Source organism: Elephantulus edwardii, unplaced genomic scaffold (assembly GCF_000299155.1).
Source record: "Elephantulus edwardii isolate Elephantulus edwardi_28Jun2011 unplaced genomic scaffold, EleEdw1.0 scaffold00259, whole genome shotgun sequence".
Taxonomy (NCBI): Eukaryota; Metazoa; Chordata; class Mammalia; order Macroscelidea; family Macroscelididae; genus Elephantulus; species Elephantulus edwardii.
This window is the reverse complement of record NW_006400009.1, coordinates 3,626,965-3,645,053: the sequence shown is the minus strand read 5'-3', so window position 1 is coordinate 3,645,053 and position 18,089 is coordinate 3,626,965. Positions and strand designations below refer to the sequence as shown.

At 39.8% G+C, this 18,089-nt stretch overlaps 1 protein-coding gene across 1 annotated transcript in view; it reads right to left on the bottom strand.

The window, feature by feature from the left end:
• The window catches only part of PKD2L2 (polycystic kidney disease 2-like 2), a 109,112-nt gene that overhangs the window by 11,811 nt on the left and 79,212 nt on the right, over positions 1-18,089 (bottom strand). The window contains exons 11-12 of the mRNA XM_006899500.1: positions 14,706-14,770; positions 10,574-10,628 (exon numbers count right to left, since the gene is read on the bottom strand). Of these exons, the coding sequence (XP_006899562.1) occupies positions 10,574-10,628; positions 14,706-14,770 (120 nt within the window). The remainder of the gene's footprint in view (positions 1-10,573; positions 10,629-14,705; positions 14,771-18,089) is intronic.

The window sequence follows — 18,089 nt, the reverse complement described above, 5'->3', positions numbered from 1 at the left end:
AGTCTGTTCAGGTGTTCAATTTTGGTTTATGTCAGTTTAGGTAGATTGTGAATTTCAAAATATTTATCCATTTCCTTTAGGTTTTCATATTTGTTTTGAGTATAGATTTTCCATAATATTCCATTGTGAGCCTTTTTATTTTAGTTTGTTCTGTAGTGACATCTCTTATTCAGATTATGTATTTTCCTTCATTAGTTTTGCTAGTGGTTTGTTGATTTTATTGACCTTTTCGAAGAACCAACTCCAAGTTTTGTTGATGGATGGTTTCAATTGTTTTTCCTGTTTTCTATTTAATTTCTTGCTGCCCTAATTTTTATCATTTCCATTTTTTAGAAGGTGTCAGGTTTTCTTGCTGTTATTTTTCAATTGGTTGGAGGTGTTGTGTTAGAGTCAATGGTCATTTTTTCCTGCCTTTAATGTGTTTATTTATTGCTTTAAATTGACCTCTAATTATTGCTTTGGCTATTTCCCAGAGATTTTGGTAAGTTATGTTTTCATTGTAATTTGTTTCAAGAAACTTTGTAATTTAATTTTTTAAATTTCTTCTAGTACCCACTCATGTTCAAACAAGGTTTTGTTCAGCTTCCAAATGTATGTTTTTCCCTCCTTTATTCTCTTGTTATTAATTTCTAATTTTGTAGCATTATGGTCTGAGAAGATGCTTTGTATTATTTCTATGTTTGGTTTTTTTTAAAAAATTGATGCTTGCCTTGTGATCTAAAATGTGATCTATTCTGGAGAATGTTTTATGCACATTGGAGAAGAAGGTTTACTTGTATATAAATTTTAATAGTAGTCCTTCAATTTGTAGTCCTTGTAGGTGTATGGATATTATGCTGGCACTGACAGTGTTATACTTCAAGATGGATCTTAAAGTGTTCTTTTTTACAAAATATTATGCTATTCCTCTTCAGTTTGGAATTCCAGCACAATAGATCATATGATTATCCAATTTAACATAGTCAGTACCAGTCCATTTTGGCTTACTAATGTCTAGCATATTGATCTTCCAGCATTCCATTTAATATTTTTAGGTTTTAAACTTTTCTTAGTGTTGTTATTGGTCTTGTGGTTGCTTGATGCCATTGAGTAAATTCTGAATCCTATTGAGCCTGTACTGGATTTCGAACATAATAGTTTTACATATTTTTTAATTGATTTGCATACAATCATTCATATATATTGTTTCATAAATGTGCATTATTTTTTAGAAATTTTTTATACTAGTTTATTTACAAAATTCAAATACATTGTTTTTCAGATCAGATTCTTCCAGTTTACTTCACCCTCTCACCCATCAAATTGTACAACCTCATGGTTAATCATCTCCCCCACCCCCAAACATCCTCACCCTTTTGCTACCACCCCCCATCCCCTGCTTGGATCTTCATATTCGTTCTACAATTGTACATTATATTTTATACAATCTTGCATTTACATTTATTTATTTCATTCATGTATATTGTGTGTGGGGGTTTCCCCTTATAATCATCTTACTAATAATTACATTTATGAAAGTGTTCAAGTCAGCTATTTTATGTTTGATCCTTTAGTATCCCCATTTTAGATAGTCCATTTCTGATTTCCCCATCCCTGTCAATACTCTGAAGAAACTTGCATGTCCTTTTTGTTGAAGAATCTTCTGTTCAGTTCTGAAACTTTAGACATCTGCATCCACAAAGTCCAGTCCAGAGCAATCCATCAGGCTTAGCAATCAAAACTAACTCAGAGCATGGATCTTTTCATTTGGTTGGGTTCTGGTCAACTCATCCCCAGCCATCTGTGGCTAGGTCCAGAAGGACATCAGCTGCAAACTCAGGAGTGCTACATTAGAAGAACCCTGCATTCCAGACCAGTCGATCTCTTCACGCAGTGTTAACCCCAATATGGGGCCAAGTCAATAAGCCAGGGATCCTCATGACTCCTTGCTCATCAAGCCAGCAACCATTTTGCTTATCCATACATCTGTACATGCTTGGTGGGCAGTGCTAAAGAAACATACCCAAACTCTTCCTTCCTCCGCATATTTGTGTGCCTCCAGTGCATCCAGGTGATTGCTATGACTGTGCACACTCACCAGCTTCCTTGCACTTGAAGTCCTAGCAGTGGGTTCTGATGGTGCTAACTTTACCCTGCCTCAGAAGCCAAACAACGTGTTCCAGATTTAAAAAGTCAGTCACATCTCCCACCCCAGCCCCTTCCTGTTTGCCTTTCTTTCAAATGTGAATCTCTTCAATCAAAAGTCCAAGGTGGATCTACAAATTCATTCAAATGCAGATCTTCTCAGAGTACTGGGTGGAATTAATCTTTATTTTGGACTAAGCCCCAGGTGTCATGGTACTAGGGATATTGTAGCTGATGTTAGATGGATCTTAGTTGAAAGCAGGGAATACCAGAAGAATGTCTATCTGTGTTTCATTGATTATGCAAAGGCGTTTGACTGTGTGGATCATAACAAACTGTGGCTGACTCTGAGAAGAATGGGAATCCCAGAACATTTAATCGTGCTAATGTGAAACCTATACTTGGACCAAGAGGCAGTTGTCAGAACAGAGCAGGGTAACACTGCATGGTTCAAAACTGGGAAGGGTGTATGTATGCCAGGGATGTGTCCTATCTCCATACCTTTTCAACCTGTATGCAGAGCAGATTATCCGAGAGGCTGGGCTCTATGAGGAGAAGTGTGGCATCAGGATTGGTGGAAGATCTATTAACAATCTGTGTTATGCAGATGACACAACCCTGCTTGCCGAAACTGAGGAGGACCTCATGCACTTGCTGCAGAGGGTCAAGGACTGCAGCCTTCAATATGGACTGAGGCTCAATGTCAAGAAGACAAAGATTCTCACCACAGGACCAATTGGTAGCATCAGGATGGATGGCGAAGAGATTGAGATTGTCCACAGCTTCAGTTTGCTCGGCTCCACAGTCAACACTCTTGGCACCAGCAGCCAGGAAATAAAAAAACGTATTGCGATGGGAAAGTGCTGTTAGGGACCTCTCTAAAGTACTCAAGAGCACCTGCGTGTCTCTGGAGACTAAGGTGTGCCTGATACAGGCCATGGTCTTCACAATCACTTGTTATGCATCAGAGAGTTGGACAATGACTAGGGAGGATAGAAGGAGAATTGATGCCTTTGAGCTGTGGTGCTGGAGAAGAGTATGGAATGTACCCTGGACTGCCAAGAAAACAGATTCATCCTGGAGAGGGTTAAACCAGGCTACTTCTTGGAGGCAAGGATTCTGGGGCTTTGTCTGACATACTTTGGACATGTTGTAAGGAGAGATAGGTCCTTAGAGAGGGACATCATGCTTGGTAGGGTGGAGGGACAGCGCAGGAGGGGAAGACCCTCTATGAGGTGGATTGATTCAATGATTGGGGTAATTGGGATGGGTGTGTCAGAGTGCAATTGGCACAGGATAGAGCAGGGTTTAGGGCTGTTATACATAGGGTTGCTATGAGTCACAAACGACTCGACAGCACATAACAACAACAACAACAAGGTGTTAGGTGTCTTCAATTTGAGTATGACTCATAGCAACCCTATGAAGAAAAGATCTGAACCAAGCCCTGTCCTGCGCTATCCTCACACTTCCTGACATGCAAAAGCTCATTTCAGTGTCAATCTACCTAGTTAAGGGTCTTCTTCTCCTTCACTGACTGACCCTCAACCCACCCTGCCCAACATCACATCCCTCTTCAAGGAATAGCACCTCCTAGCAATATGTTCAAAGTATGTGAGGCAAAGCCTCATTATTCTTGCCTCCAAAGAGCATTCCAGCTGCACCCTCTCCAAGACATATCTCTTTGTTCTCTTGGCTGCCCATGGACTGTTCAGTGCTCTTCTCCAATACCACACCTCAAAGGTGTCAATTTTCCCCCTTAGTTATTGTCCAGGTCTCAGATGAACAGCAAGTAATCTGAAAGACCATGGCCTGATTCAGACACATCTTAGCCCTCAAATTGACATCACACTCCTCAATAATTTGGAAAGGTACTTAACTGCATAAATTCCTAATGCATCTCCTTATTTCCTGACTGCTCATACCAAGGGTGTTAATTGTGGATCCATGCAAGATGAAGCTATTGACAGTTTCAATTTCAATCTCCTCTCCATCCTTCATGACATTGCCCATGGGTCCAGTGGTAAGAATCTTTGTTTTCTTGATATTGAGACACAATCCAAACTGAAGGATGCCTTCCTTGATCTTCTGCAACAAGTGCTTCAAGTCCTCATTTTCAGCAAGCAAGGTTATGTCATCTGCATAACACAGGTTATTGATGAGTCTTCCTCTAATCCTAATGCCACACTCCTTTTCATAGATTCCAGCTTCTCAGATAATTTGCTCAACATACAGATTGAACAAGTATGAAGACAGACTACAACCCTGATGCACTTTCTTCCCAATTCCAAACCATGCAGTGCTCCCCTGCTCTGTTCAAATGACAGCTTCCTGGTCCAGGTATAGGTTCCTCATGAGTACCATCAAGGGCTCTGGGATTCCCATTCTTATCAATGTCAGCCACAACTTGTCATGACCCACAAAGTCAAATGCCTTTGCATCGTCAATAAAGCACATATAGACATTCTTCTGGTATTCCTTGCTTTCAGCCAGGATCCATCTGACATTAGCAATGATATCCCTGGTGCCATGACCTCTTCTAAGTCCTGCTTGAACTTCTGGCAATTCCATATCTATGTACTGTTCCTGCTGTTTTTGCATGATATTCAGCAGTAGTTTGCTAGCACATGATATCAATGATATTGTTTGATAATTTTCACATTCAGTTGGATCACCCTTCCAAATTCTACTTTTAACAAGTTTATGTCCAGGACAGATTTTCCCTTTTAATATTTCCAACCAAGTACTGACCAAAGGAAGAATTACATGCTTTCTAAATCTACACTATTCCGTGTTCATTTGTATCGCACATCTTCCCCTCCACTTTTTATTGATTTGAGTATAACCATCATATACACTGCGCTTCATCCATTGTGTGGAGCTTGTGCCTCACACAATCCCTCATACATACTGTAATTGATACAATTAACTATCACCTAGTCATGTCTATTATCACCCTGACCCCATCAAGTTCCTGCCGAAATCCCCTATCACCTCTCCCCCACTCCAACGTCCATCATTCCAGTGATCATCTCACCTTCCCCCTTTTCTCTCTCCCTTTTGAATGTTTATATATATTAATCTTGCTCAGTTATGTTCTTATTTTCACAATAGTGGTCTTATGCAGTATTGTCCTTATGTCACTGTTCTTTCACTCGGTGCAATGTTCTCTAGGCTCTCCCATGTCATGCAATATTTTATGAAATTGTAGCTCCTGAGTGCTGCATAGTATTCCAATATGTGAATGTACCACACTTTATTAATCCATACATTTGTTGATGAGCATTTGACTCTTTTCATTTTCTTGTTATTGTGAATAAAGCTGCTAGGAACATAGTATATATGTCTCTGTTGGTGTCTAAATTCTGATTTCTCCAGGATATATTCCTAGTAGTGGAACAGCTGGGTCATATGGGATATCTATGTTCAGCTGTTTGAGGAAATGCCAAAGTGTCTTCCATAGTGGTTCTCTCTGCATCCTCTCCAACACTTATTGTTTTCTGTTTTAAATATTGCTACTGCTGCTAGGGTAAGATAGTATCTTATTGTTGTTTTGATTTTCACCTTCTAATTGCTAGTGGTTTTGAACATTTCTTCATGTCTTTTTTAGCCATATGAATGCCCTCCTTTGTGGAGAATCTTTTCATATAGTTTGCCTATTTTGTGACTGTGTTATCAGTCTTTTTCTTGTGGAGGTCCTGTAGTATTCTGTAAACTTTTGTTATGAGATTCTAATCTGAAATGTTTTAGCCAAATGGTTTCCGTTCCCACCTTTCAGGCAGTGAGCTTTCTTTTCATCCTATTTGGAGAAAGTTTCTGATGCACTTAAGGATTTGATTTTAAGAAGGTCTCATTCATTGATTTTATCCTCTCCTGGTTGTACATTTTTGGTTATGTTTGTAAGCCTAATTTTGCTGTAGGCTACAACTTCTTAATTTGTACCCATTTTGTCTCTTAAGATCATTATGGTTTTACATTTTTACCCTTAAGCCTCTGATTTTGAGCTGGTTTTTGGACATCATATGAGATGTGGATTCTGTTTCTGGTTTCTGCATGTGTATGTACTGTTTTGCCAGCACCATTTGTTGAATAGGCTGTAATTCCCCCACTTAATGGATTATGTTTCCTTGTCAAATATCAGTTGACCACAGGTAGATGAATTTCTGGGTCCTTGATTCTATTTCACTGTACATGTCGGTCATTGTACCTCTACCACTTTTGATTAAGACTGTGTAGTAGATTTTGAAATCAAGGAGTGAGATGCCTCCTACTTAATTTTGTTATTCAGAAGAGCTTTACTTATTCTGGGTCTCTTTCTTTTCCCAACAAAACTGGAAATTACATTTTCTATCAGAGAGCTGGACAATGACTAAGGATGATAGATGAGAATTGATAACATTGAGTTGTGATGTTGGAGAAGAATGTTGAATATACTATGGACTGCCAAGAGAACACATGTCTGTTTTGGAAAGGGTGAAACCAAGTTTCTCCTTGGAGGCAAGGATTTTGAAGCTCTGTCTCACATATTTTGGGCATGTAGCCAGGAGGAACCAGTCCTTGGAGAGGGACACCATGCTCGAAAGGGTGAAGGGATAGTCCAGGAGAGGAAGATACCAGATAAGGATTGACACTATAATTGGGATAATGGAAGTAGGTGTGTCAGAGTCAGTGAGACTGGCTCAGGATAGGGCAGACTTCAGAGCTATTGTACACAGAGTCACTATGAGTCAGAGGCGACTTGATGGCACATAAGAGAAACAACCACCTAGATCATTCAAGATTTTGCCCATAGCATCTGTCAGTATTGAAACTTCAGGCTTGAATTTGTTTTTCAGTTATTTCAGAAAGAGCTTGAGAAATTCTGAGAGAAATTCTCCCCCTTTTGTTTTCTAACTCCGGCTCTTAGCACATTTTATTATAATACTTTGCTTTGTTTCCTTGAGTTGTCTTTTGAAATCTTCTGGGTTGTTTTTTTGTGTGTGTTTTTTTTTACATCATGATTTGGAGTTCTCGGCATTCTAGTGCAAATTTCAGTGTCTCCCCTGACATCCATTTGGATTTGGTTACAGAAATGAAGATGGAGATCTACTGATTGAATTTTGTACTATCAAGAATTTATTAAAATACTGTTTGTTTTTTAAAAAAACACACCACAAAAGAAAACTATACATATAGATCTCATCTGATGGACTACACATGAATCAGACTGACTATATCTGTGGAAAGAATCATTGGAGAAGCTCTCAATATCAGCAGTCAAAACCAGGCCAGGTGATCACTGTGGAATAGATCATCAATTGCTCATGTGCAAGTTCAAACAGAAGCTGTAGAAAATGAAAACAAATCCACAAGGACCAAAATACAATCTTAAGTCTATCTCACCTGAATTAAAAAACCATCTCAAGAATAGGTTTGAGGCAGTGAACACTAATGATCAAAGATGACTTGTGAGATGGCATCAAGGATATAATCCATGAAGAGAGCAAAAGGTCATTGACAGAATTGTGCTGTTGTTGTTGATTGCCTTCGAGTTGGGCGTGGCTCATAGTGACCCTATGAACAAATGGCCTGAAGCTCCTCTACAACTATTGACATTTATCAAAGTTCATAGAGTTTCCAGAGGCATGTTAGTTAGGATCACCTAACTAACCTCAGGCCCCTATTCAAGTTTACCTCCTGTTCCAATCATGCCCCTTATAAAGGAGGACAATCTATTCCAAGATTGTTGTTGTGCACTGTAGAGTTGGAACCAACCCATAGCTGGCTCTCATACAGGTTTTCAGAGGTAGTTAATTGCACAGTAGGAAGTTACCCATTCTCCTCCCATGGAGCAGCTGGTGACTTTTAACTGCGTGCCTTCAGAATTGCAGTGCAGCTTCTTGCCACTAGGCCACCAGAGCTCCCTATTCCAGGATTATGCATTGTATATACTTGTAGAATCATTTAAGTCTCATTCAATCTGGAATAGTTCTCAGCTTTACCCTAACTATGATGACTGACCCTTTTGAAAAATATAGCCCAGAATTCTATAGACTGCCCTTCATATTAGTTTTGTCTGATGTTATATCATGATTAGACTCAAAGTTATTAATCTTTAGCAGAAAGGTCACAGAAAATGCATAGAGACCTTCTCATGGCATCCTGTCTGGTGCCATGGAATTTCACTTGTTACTTTTGGTGGTCACTTTGATAACTTAAGGGAATATCTGCCAGTCTTCTCCACTTTAAAGTTAGTCCTTTCCTTTATATAATTAGTATTTTGTGTAAAGGTATGTAAAACACCCATTCCTCATCAGCTTTCTAATGAATTCATTCATATGTTTACTTCAGTATGAATTTATAGATTCCTATGCAGTGTATTGTAATCTGTTACTATTATTATTGTAGTGCTTAAATACTTATGTCTATGGACAGTCCTGATCCAGGCCATGGTCTTCACAATTACTTGATATGCATCAGAGAGCTGGACAATGACTAAGGAGGACAGAAGAATCAATGTCTTTGAGTTGTGGTGCTGGAGAAGAGTATTGAACCTCCAAGAGAACAAGTTTTTCCTGGAGAAGGTGAAACCAGGCTGCTCCTCAAAAGCAAGGATTTTGAAGCTCTGTCTGACATACTTTAGGCACATGGCCAAGAGGAACCAATTCTTGGAGAGGGACGTCATGCTTGGAAGGGTAGAGGGACAGTGCAAGAGAGGAACACTCTGGGTGAGATGGACTTAAACAGTGACTGGGGTTATGGAGATAGGTGTGTCAGAGACAATAAAGTTGTCTCAGGATACAGCAGGGTTCTGAGCTGTTGTATATGGGATCGCTATGAGTTGTGACTCAACGGTGACACAACAACAACAACAACAATGGTCAGTAGGAGTCCCTTCAAACTGGCTTGTATCTTTTTAAACAGATTTCCATCATTCTTTGAACACTTTAACATTTGGCTCGACAAAAATATTCTAGGTGCATCTTGTACTTTTCAGCCTTGTACTTAGCCATATCTTTAAGGAGCCTGCTTCCTTTGTGAGGAGAACGGTACTCGTAAAACAAGATTTACACACTAGTTGAGCATGATGCTTTAACCCTGTACGTGGAAAACTAAACACATCACCATTGAATTGGTCCTGACTCATATAGGTGCCCTGAAGGACAGAGTAGAACTGCTCCATTAGGTTTCTGAGGCTGTAAATGGAGGACCACTTTAGGGAAGCTGACTGTCATGTTTGTCTCCCACAGAGTAGCTGGCAGGTTCCAACCAGTGATGTTTTAGTTAGCAATTGGATACTTAACATCTGGGCAACCAGGCCACTTCTTCCTCAGTGGAGGGTACTGAAAAACAAAAACTACACATGCACACACATCCACACACATCCCAACATTTATTAATTTTCCATCTGTATCTACCTACCTTAACGTCTATTGATCTTAAGAAAAAAAACATGACTGACATCTTCAATTCTAGACCAGTACCACAAGGTCATTTTAACCTGCAAACTTCCCATTTTTATAACTTCCTTATCTGATTATTTTATAATTTCCTTATCTGAGAAAACTTGCACCAGTATATTTACTTGCTTGCGCACTCATTCCAATCTCCCACCTACTTTCTCTGCCTAGCCTCTTTCTGGTCAGGAGCAGAGTAACATTCCACCTTTTTGTCCGGGTAGATGGTATAATGGTGTTTATCTTAGTTCTTAAACTTTGAAAAATTGTACTTTTAAATAATTTGTTGAATATATATATACAAATTTTTAAAATGAAACATTAACATATATTTACATTAAATATCACATTATTGGATTATGAAAAATATTTTATTCCTTATGGTCTCACTAGAATATACTCACTCTATCCAATCTGAAAGGGAGCTCTAGTGGCCTATTGGTAAGAAGGTGTACTGTAATCCCAACGGCATGTGGTTCAAATCCACTAACTGCTGTGGGAGAAGTTATGGGCAGTCTCCCTTCTCCCGTGTATTTCTATGGCTTCTGAAAACCTTCTGGAGGTTCAACTATGTTAGTTCTGATCCGATGCACACAACAATAACAACCCAGTGTGAACACTCCACTGGGAGTATACACTTAGAGGTCCAGGGTATCTGGCTAAGAGTACAAATAGGAGAAAGGGCATCTGGAATTCAAGTTGTTATGTACCATTCTAGTTGGAACCAACTCAGAACTGACATAGTGGGCTTACAGAGACTGTAATCACATGGAAATTGATTGCCCATCTTTCTCCCATGGAGCAGCTAGTGGATTTAAACCTCGTACCTTTGTGTTGGCAACATAATTTCTTACTACTAAGCTGCCAGAGCTAGTTCAAGGATCTAGATATTGGGTAAGGGGGATCAACTATGTTCTGAAAATATCAAACCTTTCCAATTCTTAATGAGGACTTTTTTATAGGTATGCAGTAATGCCACCATCACTTGCATTTGTGAAAAATGAAAATCTTACACTTTCATCAAAGCCTTCCATTCTGGCTTGTTCCACAAAATCTCTGCTCCTTTTCCTGTGGGGAAAATAAGATAAAAATGAAGAAGTACATAACACTGAAAACGAAACGAAATTACCACAAAATACATCAAGACCTATAGTAAGGATCTGAATTGCATTTCTGTTATTCTGATAATCTGTGCTAATTAGTCAGAGAATATGATAATAATTTCTCCAGAATGTGTTTATAAAAGATTCTGCTGCCAGGGATATGAGTTTGGGAAGCATTTTCACACGGAAATGAACACAAATATCCATAGTGGACTGCCAGGAGAACAAAGGTCCAGCTTGGAGAGGGTGAAATCAAGTTTCTCCTTGGAGACTAGGATTTTGAAGCTCCATCTCATATACTTTGGGCATGTGGCCAGGAGGGAATGATCCCTGGACAAGGAGGACATCATGCTCAGAAAGGTGGAGAGACTGCATAGGAGAGGAAGACCCTGGATGAGATGGATTGATATAGTAACTGGGGAAACAGGGGTAGGAATGTCAGAATTAGTGAGACTGGAGTCAGAAAATAAAAAAAGGCCCAAACTCACTTAGCATTTCTTTAAGTTGAAAGAACTAAAGAACAAATTTAAACCACGAGTTGTGATACTTAAGGATGCTATGGGCAGAATATTGAATGATCCAGGAAGCATTAAAAGAAGATGGAAGGAGTATACAGAGCCACTGTACCAAAAAGAATTGGTTGACACAGAAGAATTTCAAGAAACAACATATGACCCAGAGACAATGGTGATGAAGGAGAAAGTTCAGGCTGCTCTGAAGGACTTGGCAAAAAATAAAGCCCCAGGAATTGATGGAATACCAATTGACTTATTTCAACAAACAGATGCTGCCCTGGACTTGCTCACCAGGTTGTGCCAAGACATCTGGAGGACAATTACTTGGCCAACTGACTGGAAGAGATCCATATTTATCGTACAACATCTCTAATATCACATACAAGCAAAATCCTACTGAAGACTATCTAGAAACAACTGGAACAGTACATGGACAGCTTCAAGAAACACAAGCTGGATTTAGAAGAGGACGTGGCACTAGAGACATTATCAACAATTATAAAGATCCAATCATCAGATGGATCTTGGCAGAAAGCAAAGAGTACGGAGGGATATCTATCTGTGTTTCATTGACTATGCAAAGGCATTTGACTGTGTGGATCACAACAAATTGTGGTTAACCTTGAGGAGAATGGGAATCCCAGAACACTTGATTGTACTTATGCAAAACCTATACTTCAACCAGGAAGCAGTCTTCAGAACAGAGCAAAGAAACACTGCATCTTTGAAAATCAGAAAGGGAACGCATCAGGGATTTGTCCTGTCTCCATACCTTTTCAACCTATATGCAGAATAGATCTTTCTAGAGGCTGGGCTTTATGAGGAGGAATACAGCATCAGGATTGGCAGAAGACTTAACTACAACCTACGTTATGCAGATGACAACCTTGTTTGCTGAAACTGAGGAAGATCTTAAGTGCTTGCTACAGATGGTCAAGGACTGTAGTCTTCAATATAGACTGATGCTCAACATTAAGAAGACAAATATTGTCACCACTGGGCCAATTTGGCAGCACCGTGAATGGCCTGAGAAGAAATTGAGGTTGTTAACAATTTCAGCTTGCTCAGCTCCACAAACAACACTCTTGGCACGAGCAGTTAGGAAATCAAAAGACAAATTGCATTAGAGAAATCTGTTTTCAGGAACCTCTCCAGAGTACTAAGAATCAATGATGTCAGTCTAGAAAATAAGGTTCCCCTTATCTCGGCTGTGGTCTTCACAATTATTTGCTATGCATCAGAGATCTGGGCATTGGCTAAGGATGACAGAAGAAGAATTGATGCCTTTGAGTTGTGGTGCTGAAGAAGAGTATTGAACATAACATAAACATAGACTGCCAAGAAAACACCTAAGTCTGTCTTGGAGAGGGTTAAGCCAAGTTTATACTGGGAGGCTAGGATTTTGAAGCTCCATCTCACATATTTTGGGCATGTGGCCAGGAGGAACCAGTCCTTGGAGAAAGACATCATGCTTAGAAGGATGGAGGAGATACATTGATACAGTAACTAGGGAAATGGGGAGTAGGAGTGTTGGAGTCAGTGAGACTGCCTTAGGACAGGGTACGGTTCAGAGCTGTTGTACATAGGGTTGCTCTAGGTCACAGATGATTCAATGGCACATAACAACAACAATAAAAAATTAGCTTAGAAAAAAATTAGCTTAGAGTTTCATGACACCTTTAGAAAATAAGAAAGGACTAGATACATTGATAACAAATTTAGAATCACCCATCTATGACAATGGATGTTGGGCACACAAAACCTTACTCCATGGTATTTCTTCTATAATGTTGTTGTTGTTATGTGCCGTCGAGTCGTTTGCGACTCATAGCGACCCATGTACAACAGCCCTAAACTCTGCTCTGTCCTGTGCCAATTGCACTGTCTCTGACACTCCCATCCTGATTTTTCCAGTCACTCAATCAATCCACCTCATAGAGGGCCTTCCCCTCCTGCACTGTCCCTCCACCCTCCCAAGCATGATGTCCCTCTCCAAGGACCTGTCTCTCCTTACAACATGTCCAAATGTCCAAAGTATGTCAGACAAAGCCCTAGAATCCTTGTCTCCAAGAAGTAGCCTGGTTAAACCCTTTCCAGGACAAATCTGTTTGTTTTCCTAGCAGTCCATGGTATTCTCAATACTCTTCTCCAGCACCACAGCTCAAAGGCATCAATTCTCCTTCTATCCTCCTTGGTCATTGTCCAACTCTCTGATGCATAACAAGAGATTGCAAAGACTATGGCCTGTATCAGATGCACCTTAGTCTCTAGAGAGACACCAATGCTCTTCAGTAGTTTGGAAAGGTCCCTAACAGCAGACTTTCCCATGGAAATGCGCCTTTTAATTTCCTGGCTGCTGGTGCCAAGAGTGTTGACTGTGGAGCCGAGCAAACTAAAGCTGTGTACAATCTCAATCTCTTCATCATCCATCCTGATGCTGCCAAATGGTCCAGTGGTGAGAATCTTTGTTTTCTTGACATTGAGCCTCAATCCATATTGGAGGCTGCAGTCCTTGACACTCTGCAGCAGGTGCTTCAGGTCTTCTTCATTTTCAACAAGCAGGGTTGTGTCATCTGCATGACGCAGATTGTTGATAAATCGTCCACCAGTCTTGACCCCACATTTCTCCTCATAGAGCCCAGCCTCCCGGATAATCTGTTCTGCATATAGGTTGAAAAGGTATGGAGATAGGATACATCCCCGGTGTACGCCCTTCCCAATTTTGAACCATGCAGTGTTCTCTTATTCTGTTCTGATGACTGCCTCCTGGTCCAAGTATAGGTTTCACATTAGAACAATCAAATGTTCTGAGATTCCCATTCTTCTCAGAGTCAGCCATAGTTTGTTATGATCCACACAGTCAAATGCCTTTGCATAGTCAATGAAACACAGATAGACATTCCCCTGGTATTCCCTGCTTTCAGCTAAGATCCATCTGACATCTGCTACAATATCCCTAGTACCACGACCCCTTCTAAACCCAGCCTGGACATCTGGTAGTTCTCTGCTGATATACTGTTCCAGTTGTTTTTGGATAATCTTCAGTAGATTTCTTGGCACAACTTGGTGAGCACATCCAGGGCAGCATCTGTTAGTTGAAATATGTCAATTGGTATACCATCTATTCCTGGAGCCTTATTTTTTGCCATTTCCATCAAAGCAGCCTGAACTACTTCTTTTGTCACCATAGGCTCTTGCTCATATGTTGTTTCATGAAATTCTTCTGTGTCTTCCAGTTCCTTTCGATACAGCTACTCAGTCCACTGGAAGACCTTTCTTGGAAATTTGCTTTTCCTAAAGTTCTTCAGGTTTTCTCTCATCTACAGTGCAGCCCTGCAGGAATCTCACCTTATTTTAGTTCCCTCTCCCAAACTCTATTTTCTCCTTTGCCTAAGGAGTGATTATGTGGTTAAGACCAGATGCTCCACTTAACTGGTTTCTGTCCAAGGGGGGTTTCAAGTCAGCTCTCTTTGTCACAGCTCAGCATGTTGCCTGAGAAATTAAAATTTTAAGAAAAGCCATCTTACATTTTCTTGTCTTGAGCCTTTTCTTTTTTCTTCCATTTCAGTTTCTCCAGGACATTTTGGTAACTCTGTGTGTAGCAAAAATAGTTTGAGATGTTATAAAAGATATATACTGGAATATTAGCTTTTGATGAAGATAAAGGAAAGATACAATGCTTGTTTTGATTGCTACCCTAAAGAAATCGGAAGGCAAAATGCTATATTCATCCTCGTTACTACCTGTAGCTTCCGCTTGCTGGTGAGAAAGGGGTAGAGTTTTCATGGGGACATTACATTTGAGCTTTTAAAAACGTATATCTAAAACTATTGTTTTTTAACCTTCACTGCATCAAGGATTTTAGCACTTTCAAAGCATATAACCAACATAATAATAGTTTAAACTATAAAACAAACAAAACCCACAAACTCAGTGGAGGAAATCATAATAGTTTCCTTTATAATTAAGTTATAGAGAACAGTATTTTAAAGTACATCTAAAATCTCAGCTTCTAGGACTTTTTCTATGTGAAGTGCTTTCTTTAGGGTCCGTGGAGTACAGAAAAATTAGTGAAGTGAGAGAAGAGGTGAGACAGGTACACATATTACACTGCTGTAATTCAGAGCAAAGTAGGTGTCAAGAGGACAACAGGACAGAGTCCACCTTACCAGGGAGCCTAGGTTGTCTAGTCTCCTAGAGAAGAGAGAAGATAATAGCATAAGTAGATGAGTTTTACAGTGATGCAATGGAAGCAGGAAAAAAAGAAATCCTATAGTTTAATGTTGTTGTTAGGTGGTGTCAAGGAGATTCTGACTCACAGCAACCCTGTGAACAGATTGAACCTTTGCCCTATCCCGTGTCATCTTCACAGTCTGCCCACTGCTGCAGACAGGTGGTCAGTTCATATAGTTGAGGGTCTTCCTCTTCTCTGCTGACCTTCCTTCTTTCCAAAGCATGATGCTTTTTCCCCTCAAGGACTGGTGCTCCTGACCACATGTTCAAAGTATGTGGGATGAAATTCTAGCAGCCTTGCCTGTAAGGAACACTGGATACACTTCTTCAAGACATGTTTGCTTTTTCTTTTGACACTCTATGGAATATTCTATGTTCCTTGCCAATACCACAATTCAAAGGCATTATGTTTGGTCTTTCCCATTTTTTTAATCAACTATCCACCTTTCACACCCATATGAAATAACAGAAAACACCATGGATTGGTTTAAGTGCACCTTAGTCTTCAAACCAATAACCTTGCAATTTAGTCTTTTAAAGAAGTTCTTGGGGGGAAAAATAAATTCTTGATAGTGGATTTGCCCAATGCAATGTTCTTAACTGTTGTTTTCAAGGGTGTTGGTGGTGGATCCAGGAAAAAGAAGAGCATATTTGCCCAATGCTACATGTCTTTTGATTTCTTGATTGCGGCTACAATGAGTTTTGATTGTGAAGCCAGGCAAAATACTTAACAGCTTCACTCTTTTCTCCATTTACTATGATGTTGACTATTGGTCCAGTGCTTAGGATTTTATTTTCTTGATGTCAAGGTGGAGTATTAATAAAGACAGGTCGGGGCAATTTTTTGAGCAGGAAGTGATGTCATCATAACTTGACTAGCTTGGAGAAGATACTAGAATAGCTAAGAAGATGTTATTATACAGAAGTCTGGGGAGTAACTAGCAGAATTTCATGTTGCTATGGATTTCACAAATATGAGCAAAAACTTATATTAACTTATGTAGGAACACTGCTGTCAAATAAATTCTCACTCATAGCAAGTAAATTCTGACTCATAGTGGTGGTGTTGTTAGGTGCTGCTGCATCGAATATGACCCATAGGAATGCTATAAACAACAGATCTGAACCCTCTTTATCCTGAGCCAACTTCACACTTCCTGACACATGAGAGCCCATTGTGTAGTCACTGTGTCAATCTACCTGGTCAAGGGTCTGCCTCTTTTGATGACCAAGAATCAGGTCTCTCTCCAAGGAATAGCTCCTCCTAGCAACATGCCTGAAGTATGTGAGGGAAAGCCTCATCATCTTTGCTTCCAAAGAGCACTTTGGCTGTACTTTCTCCAAGACATATTTTTTTTTTGTTCTTTCGCATTTCATGGGATGTTCATTACTCTTCTTCAACACCACAGCCTCAAAGGCATCCATTCTTCAGTTTGTAATTTTATTCATGTCCAGCTCTCAGATGTATAGCAAATGATTAGAAAGACCATGGCCTGAATCAAATGCACCTTAGTCCTCTGACATTATCGTTGTTGTTGTTGTTGATTGCCATCAAGTTGAAGCAATACTCATAGTGAACCTATGAACAAAAGGCCCGAAGGCTTTCTATAACTATTGTCATTTATCAAAGTTCATAGAGTTTCCAGAGGCATGTTGTTTAGGAAGTGGATGCCACTCCTGCTTCTAAACCTGTCTTAAACTGAGAGCTCTATCAAACACTGTTCACCATGGGTAACCATTATGACATTTGATACCCCAGTGGTACAAAGTTCATACAGAGGAGTGCTGTACCACTTAGAAGAATGTTCCTCCAAGATATACTAACAGCAAACTTTTAAATACAAAGGCCCTCTATCAGGTCTTGTTGACTCTAAACAAGAGGCTTAAATAAAATAAAAAAAAACCCACACAAAAAACTCCAAACAACCAATATAGTATGTTTTTGTTGTTATGTGACTTTGAGTCATCTGCAATGTATAGCAACCCTATTTACAGCAGCCCTGAACCCTTCCCTGTCCTGAGCCATTCTCACTAATTCCGACACACCAACTCCCATTGCCACAGAAGCTGTATTAACCCATCTCATCCGGGGTCTTCCTCTCCACTGCTGTCCCTCCACCCTTCCGATCACGATGTCCTTCTCCAAGAATCGATCTCTTCTGGCCATCATTACTCCTTAATAATCTTGAGAGGTACTTAACTGTAGACTTTCTCCAGTGCAATATGTTTCCGGATTTTATGACTGCTGTTACCAAGGATGTTAATTATGGATCAAAATAAGGTGAAATTATTGACAGTTTCAAAATTGTCTCTATCTATCATGATGTTGCCTATCTGTCCAGCGGTAAGAGTCTTTGTTTACTTGACACTGAGATAAAATCCATATTGAAGACTGTATTCTTTGATTTTCTGCAACAAGTGCTTCAAGTCCTTCTCACTTTCAGCAAGCAAAGTTGTGTTATCTGCATAATAATGAGTCTCCCTCTGATCCTGATGCCACATTCCTCTTCATAGACTCAAGCTTCTTGAATAATTTGCTCAACATACAGATTGAATAGCTATGGAGAGAGAACACAATCCTGACACAGTCCCTTCTTAGTTTCCAATTGACATATTTCAGCTAACAGATGCTGCCCTGGACGTGCTCACCAAGTTGTGTCAAGAAATCTGGAGAACAA